Source organism: Gorilla gorilla, chromosome 4, assembly GCF_029281585.2.
Source record: "Gorilla gorilla gorilla isolate KB3781 chromosome 4, NHGRI_mGorGor1-v2.1_pri, whole genome shotgun sequence".
NCBI lineage: Eukaryota > Metazoa > Chordata > Mammalia > Primates > Hominidae > Gorilla > Gorilla gorilla.
The window spans coordinates 52,807,323-52,813,574 of NC_073228.2; the positions used below are offsets into that span (position 1 = coordinate 52,807,323).

General features: G+C 62.5%; 2 protein-coding genes across 2 annotated transcripts; both read right to left on the bottom strand.

Annotated features, from left to right (window-relative positions):
- Positions 1-52: 52 nt before the first annotated feature.
- On the bottom strand, positions 53-2,713 carry PNMT (phenylethanolamine N-methyltransferase). Its single transcript, XM_004041819.5, has 3 exons — positions 2,134-2,713; positions 974-1,181; positions 53-859 (listed from the first exon to the last, which is right to left on the bottom strand). The coding sequence occupies exons 1-3, from the start codon at positions 2,483-2,485 to the stop codon at positions 421-423; spliced, it is 999 nt and encodes a 332-aa protein (XP_004041867.2). The 5' UTR covers positions 2,486-2,713; the 3' UTR covers positions 53-420.
- A 1,548-nt stretch (positions 2,714-4,261) lies between these two features.
- TCAP (titin-cap) lies at positions 4,262-5,495 on the bottom strand. Its single transcript, XM_019027097.3, has 2 exons — positions 5,340-5,495; positions 4,262-5,093 (listed from the first exon to the last, which is right to left on the bottom strand). Exons 1-2 carry the CDS (start codon positions 5,447-5,449, stop codon positions 4,700-4,702), a joined length of 504 nt encoding a protein of 167 aa, XP_018882642.1. The 5' UTR covers positions 5,450-5,495; the 3' UTR covers positions 4,262-4,699.
- Positions 5,496-6,252: the final 757 nt, after the last annotated feature.

Sequence of the window (6,252 nt, forward strand, 5' to 3'; positions counted from 1 at the left end):
CCCTCGTTCTGGTCTGAAGCAGTCTGCACTGTTTGTGACTTCACCTCTCTGAGCTTCACCTGGAAACAGACTAGCAGGATCTGCTGCTGAATGCAGGAATGAATGATGCGATGGACACAATGGCATATCACAAGTGCCTGGTGCACCGCAGGTGGCCGGTGAGCTCCCCCGACCTTGCCCTTCCTTAGTTTGGGAAGAATGAGTGGTACAGAATGCTAGCCTCAAGGAAGCTTCTGGAAAAAAAGCCTAGGGTGAATGTCTCCCCTACCCTGACACTCAGATCTCTGGGCCCTTGCTGCTTCCCAGGAGAGCCACACACAGCACTGACCGCAGCGGCAGGGTATTATTTCTTTATTAGGTGCCACTTCAAAGAATAGGGAATCCAGGTGGGTGGGGGCCACAGGGCACCAGGTACAGCCCTCACAGCCCAACCTTCTGAGCCCAGGCGAAGAAGACGCCCTTGACATCATCTACGCCTGTCTGAAGGTGGGCAGGCATGATATAGGTGCGGAGGTCCCGGACCTTGTAGCCACTACGCACCAGGGCCTCCCTCACCTCCTCCTCAGACACTGGCACCACCGTCAGCCTGGCCTCCCCAGCCAGGTACCACGACTCCTCCAGGGCCCCGATGAGGAGGAGGTGCCCCCCAGGCCTCAGCAGCGTGGTGATGTGGTCCAGGGCCCGCTGAAAGCTGGCAAGATCTGGGCTCACAGCCTCCAAGCAGAAGGCAGAGACCAGGGCATCAGCAGGCAGGGGAGCTGGGCTCCCAGCACCCAGGGGCTGGGGCTGGTGCACGTCGATGGGCAGGACCCGTTTCACCCTGGCTCGCAGCTGGCGCTCCTTCTCCTGCCAGCATTCCCTGTGCAGGAGGCACAAGGCAGGGCTCAAGGCTGTTCTACGCTCAGGCCTCTGTTGCCCCCACCAGCTACTCTATGGGAAGCCTCCTCCCCGACCCTCACCCCCCAGTCCTTACCCCTTGCCCTCAATGAGGCAGGCATGTTGGCTGTACATGCTCCAGTTGAAGGCCCCCGGCTCCTCCTGCAGCCAGCGCCCCAGCTCCTGGCGGTTGACCTCCAGGAAATCTGTCATGGTGATGTCTTCAAAGTGGCTGCAGGCGCTGAGCAGCTGGTACACGGTGGGGCCTGAACCAATGTCGATGAGGGTGCGTCCAGACACTTCACCTGGGCAGGGCAGAGGAAGAGGGTCCTGGTGCCAGCCAGCCCAGGCAGCCCCTGCCTCCTTACCCTTCCCTCCCCTGCATCTCCCTGCCTCTCTCTAGTTCTTCCTTCTCCTCTGCAAATGTGTCTCCATCTGGAAAAAGCATTGGCCCCAGAGTTAGACTGAACCCAGCTCCAACATGGGCTGCCCTTCGGAAGGGAACTTCACTGCTCTGAGACTCAGGTTTCACATCTAGAAGACTATACCTACTGGCCGGGTGCAGTGGCTCACACCTGTAATCCCAGCACTTTGGGAGGCCGGGGCGGGTGGATCCTAAGGTTGGGAGTTCGAGACCAGCCTGACCAACGTGGAGAAGTCCCGTCTCTACTAAAAATACAAATAAATGAGCCAGGCATGGGGGCGCATGCCTGTAATCCCAGCTACTAGGGAAGCTGAGGCAAGAGAATCGCTTGAACCGGGGAGGCGGAGGTTGCAGTGAGCCGAGATGGCGCCGTTGTACTCCAGCCTGGGCAACAAGAGCGAAACTCCGTCTCAAAACAAATAAAAAATAAAAATAAGTAAATAAATGAAAATAAAATAAAGAAAAAGAAAGAAAGAAAACTATACCTACCAGCCAGGCTCAGCGAGGAAATCCTGGCGGTTTCTCGCCCCTGTCCCACATCTGCCTCCATTTCCTCCTACGCATCTCCACCTCAGTCTGTCCTGCATCCCCCACCTTAGCTCTCAATTCTGAGCACTCTCCGCCCCCTCTCTCCACCTCTCTCTCCTCTGCCCCTCTCCTAAGGGATGTTGCTCCTTTTTCTCTTCTGTTTGCACCTCTCAGCTATCTCTTGTTTCTTGGTCCCCATCTGTCAGGCGCCTGGTCTGTCTCTCTTTCCTTCTTTTTATTTCCCTGCGCCTGCTTTCACTCCCCGACGACCTCTTGTCCCTCGTGCCTCAGTTTCGCCCGCTCACCGGTGGCGAAGGTCTGCGCCAAGCAGCGCAGCTTCCACGGCCCGACGCCGTTCGGGTTGCACAGGTCCCCGCGAGGGGGCGCGTAGTTGTTGCGGAGGTAGGCGCGCGGCTCGAAGTGCTGGTAGGCCGAAGCCACCGCCGCCTGGCCCGGGGCCGAGTCAGGGGCTGCGCCCGCAGCGGGGCTCCGGTCTGCGCCGCTCATGCTGCCGCCGCGGTCAGCCCAGTGCCCCGCTCGCCTCGCGGCCCCTTTTTCTACCGCCCGACCCCCGCCCCGACCGGTCCGCTGTGGGGGCGGCAGCTGACCGCGGAGCCGCCCGGGGCCACGTGCGCCGCATCCTCCCCACCCATTCATCCATCTCCCTTAGTGTCCGGGCTGCAGACACACCGGAGGTGAGTGGGGCGGCGGCTGCAGCGGCAATCGTCCCCCACACCCCCGGCTCCGTACTTGCTCCCGCAGCCCTCGCCCTCCGCCTCGCCTGCCCCGGTCCGAGTCCCGCCTCTGGGCGCCCCCACCCTCAGTTCCTCACCCCCACAATCTTTAGACCCCCTCACCCCCGCCGGCCGGCCCCTCCCGTCTCTCTTCTCCAGCCCCCCGCAGCCATTCACCTCTTTTGCCCAGCAGCCCGCCCCTTCTCTTTCCTGATTCGAGGTGGAGACTGGGGAATTAGGCCCTTTCCCCAGTTTCCCCCTCGCAGCGCCCTCCCCGACGAGGCCCCAGACCCCGCCAGGCTCCCCTCCCTCCCGGACACCCGTCCCAGCACCCACCCTTCCCTTAGAACTGCCACACAACTCCCCCTCCCCGCCCCTCCTCCAGGCCTCTCTCGTCCGTTCCTATGCCACCGGGCCCTCCAGCGCCACCCCCTCCCCACCCCGACCCAGAAAGGACAGTCCGTTCCGGCTTCCGCTGTGGTCGCTCCGGGGGCCCCAGAGCAGGGCGCGGCACTGCCCGTCCGATGGCAGGCGCGATAGGGGATGTGAGCTGTGCTAATGCGCTTAGCGGGCGGAACAGCCCGGCCTCCCCTGCGGGCCCCGCGGGTTCCCAGCCGCTTATCTGGGGGCTCCCGAGGACAGAAGGTTCGGGTTCGGGTTGTTCCCGCCACGTCGGGGGCGGCGCCGGACCCGGGTGAGGGCAGAGGGCTTGGGCAGGGGAGGGGCAGGACGCATTCGCCGAGGGCCGCCGGGGCCACTGGGGAGCGCAGTCTGGGCCTTGGGGCCCAGCCGATTTGGGGTCCTGCGGATGTAGGGGCTCTGACCCCACTCCTCTCGCAGCCCACACTCCAGCTTCCCTCCAAAGGAGCGGCCAGGCCAGGCATGAAGATTCTGCTCAGCGCCCCAGGTTCTGGCTGTCAAAATGCCAGGGTCTCCCCACCTATCTCCCAGATGGGAAGCCAATTCTGCCTGTGGCATCTCCGTGGTCTCCCTGAAGACCCCTTCCTTCCCCTCTGGATGAGTCCCGGGCCCTTCTGCCCTGGGTAGGTCACCAGCCCAGCTCCTGCCACCGTGGGTTCCTGGCCCCGCTTGATGCGGGCCTCCTCCATGCCCTTCCCTCCCCCTTGTCCCCAGGGGAAAGTCTCCTTGGGAGAGGCAGCTAGGTTGGGACATGAGTCACCACAACAGCTGCAGGGGTCACAGAGGGGAGCCTGACCCCCTAGCACCTCCAACCTTCCCTGGCTTCCAGGGCAGGGGGTGTGGAGCGAGACACAGCTGAGGATTGATTCTGTCTGGATTCAGAACTGAGAGGCAGGTTAGTTTTGAGGTCACTGACCCCGTTCACACCCCGAGGCAAAGCCAAGGACAGTCCTGGCACCAGCCCCTCCATATTCTCCACGAGACATCATTGAAACAAACCCTGGATGCGGATGCCAGCTGGCTTGCTGGGTACCACCCAGTGCCAGGGGGCTGGACACAGAAGCCAGGACTGGGCAGCGGTCAGGGTACGGGAAGGAGACTGGAGACAGCACCCTGTTTACAGCTCTGTCCTGCCCACCCCCCTACCCCAAGTATGGGGTGTACTCATTAGCTCTGCCATATTTAGCTCAGATGCGGAGCCTGGTCCCAGAAGTGGGCACTGAGGGGACACCCATGGGCCAGCCCCCCCAACCACAAGGAAAGAGATGCAACTCTGGCACATGATTGAGCATTTATTGCGGCACTAACAGAGGGTGCTGGGGGCCCCACCATCCTTGCCTCTGCCCTTTTCACCTCCTCCTCCCTCCCAGCTTCTTCTGCCTAGAGCGTTCCAGATTCCCTTCACATTTTCCTGGATCAGGGCCACTCCTCCCAGGCACCTCTTGCCCTCACCAGTACCTTCTGTCCCTTCTCCTGGGGCTGAGGGTCCTCAGCTGTGCTGGCCCCCAACTCTCCACCCTTAGTGCCCACTGTCTCTGCCACCCTCCCTTTGGGAACTCAGGGGGCTCAGGCATCCTGGCCTCTGGCTCCCTCCTCCCCTAGCCCCCAACTCTGGGCAAACTACAAAGCAGCCATGGCCAGCAGCTCCCCTCCACAGTCCTAGCCAGGAAGGGCCCAGCCCAGGGCGGGCACAGCGGAGCCCAAGTCACAGTCCCTCTCAGCCTCTCTGTGCTTCCTGGGACATGGAGCGGGACAGGGAGCGATGAAGGGCACCGGGCTTGCTGACAGGCACCACAGGGGGCAGCTGCTTTGTGATCTCAGCCACCTCCTGGCGGTCCACACACTGGCCACCCAGGGCTGTCTCCAGCGCCAGCAGCTCCTGAAGCTGGATGGGGGTGTCCTCGCGCTCCTCCTTGGTGGCGCCCATCTTGGCAGGGGTGAAGATGGGCAGCGGCAGTACCCGCTGGTAGGGCAGCTGGTACTCCTGCAGCCCACGGCCGAGGATGCCCATCCGCATCACCAGCCAGGGCGAGCGCTGCACCAGCACCTGGCACTGCCCCTGCTGGTGGTAGGTCTCATGTCTCTGGGTGTCCTCCTCATGCAGGGAGCAGCTGGGGAGAGGGGAGGCGCAGTGAGCTCCTGGGAGCTGTTGCTCTCTGGGCACAGGCTGGGTGGGGGGCTCCCCTGGGCTGCTGGGACCTGGGGGCAGGAAGAGTGGTTCCCCTTTGCTCTCCCCATGGGGCATTCTTCCTACCCCCACCCCCAGAAATTTCTCCAGGGCTTCATGCTTCGGCCTCATGGCTCAGTGAGGGTGCTCTGGGGGAGCAGAGGCAGGGCTCTAGCAGACCCACACTCACCCCTCCTCGGGCCGTGTGGACAGTGTCAGATCCTTCCATTCTGCCCAGAAGGCCTCCCGGCGCTCACAGTTCTCCTCGGACACCTCACAGCTCAGCTCTGAGGTAGCCATGATCACTCCTCACTCTCTCTCCCCTCCCAGGCCCTTTAAATACCCCCCTCCTCCCCCTTCTCCAGGGGCTATTTTCGGCCCCTCTGGTGTCAGATGCTATAAGTAGAGCCAAGACTCACTAATGGGGGGACGCCGGACCCAGGGCAGGGGTTGGGGTACATGGACGCTGGCTGCCCCCCGGTCAGAGGTCTGGGGTCCAGGGTCCTGGGGTCAATGCCTCCAGGTGCCTGCCATTACTCAGACACCGTCTCATGCCAGCCACATGCCCAGCCTTGTGCCCCCCTGGCACTTGCCCTCTGCCCCACCCACTCCCCTTTGCAGGGAGGACAGCAGCTTGTCTGTAAACAGAGCAGGACCAGCAGGAACTGATGCCCCCTCTGGGCTCTGTACCAGGGCTGCCAGGTCCTGCCCTGGCTGCGCTCCCCTCTGCCTGGGCTCAAGGGCATATCCCCAGAAGGGAGAGTGCAACCACGTCCTCAGGCGCCTGCACCAAAGGCCTAGTGCCTAGTCCCCAGTCACCCTCACCACACCAGCAGGGGCGGAGACAGTCAACTCCATGCCTGGGAACCTGGGGCATGAGCCTTGGCCAGGTGTTTTCCTTTCCCATGGCCGGTGGTCAGATAAGTGGTCTTAGGAGACAGGTCTCAGGAGACAGTCAGGCTAGTAGGGGTGGAGGGCCCCCAGTTCTACCCCAACACCTGTGCTGGGTGAAATGGGAATCCAGGGGCTCTGATGGGTGATAGTCAGAAGGCCTGGCTCCAGCTCCAGATCAGCCATAAATAGGCTGTGTGACCATGGGTCAG

Coding starts and splice junctions, on each gene's coding strand:
- PNMT (XM_004041819.5), bottom strand. CDS start 2,485: ATGAATGGGTGGGGAGGATGCGGCGCACGTGGCCCCGGGCGGCTCCGC. Junction 1,182..2,133: donor GGCGCAGACCTTCGCCACCG/GTGAGCGGGCGA, acceptor TGCCCTGCCCAG/GTGAAGTGTCTGGACGCACC. Junction 860..973: donor TGCCTCATTGAGGGCAAGGG/GTAAGGACTGGG, acceptor CCTCCTGCACAG/GGAATGCTGGCAGGAGAAGG.
- TCAP (XM_019027097.3), bottom strand. CDS start 5,449: ATGGCTACCTCAGAGCTGAGCTGTGAGGTGTCCGAGGAGAACTGTGAG. Junction 5,094..5,339: donor TCCACACGGCCCGAGGAGGG/GTGAGTGTGGGT, acceptor CCCTCTCCCCAG/CTGCTCCCTGCATGAGGAGG.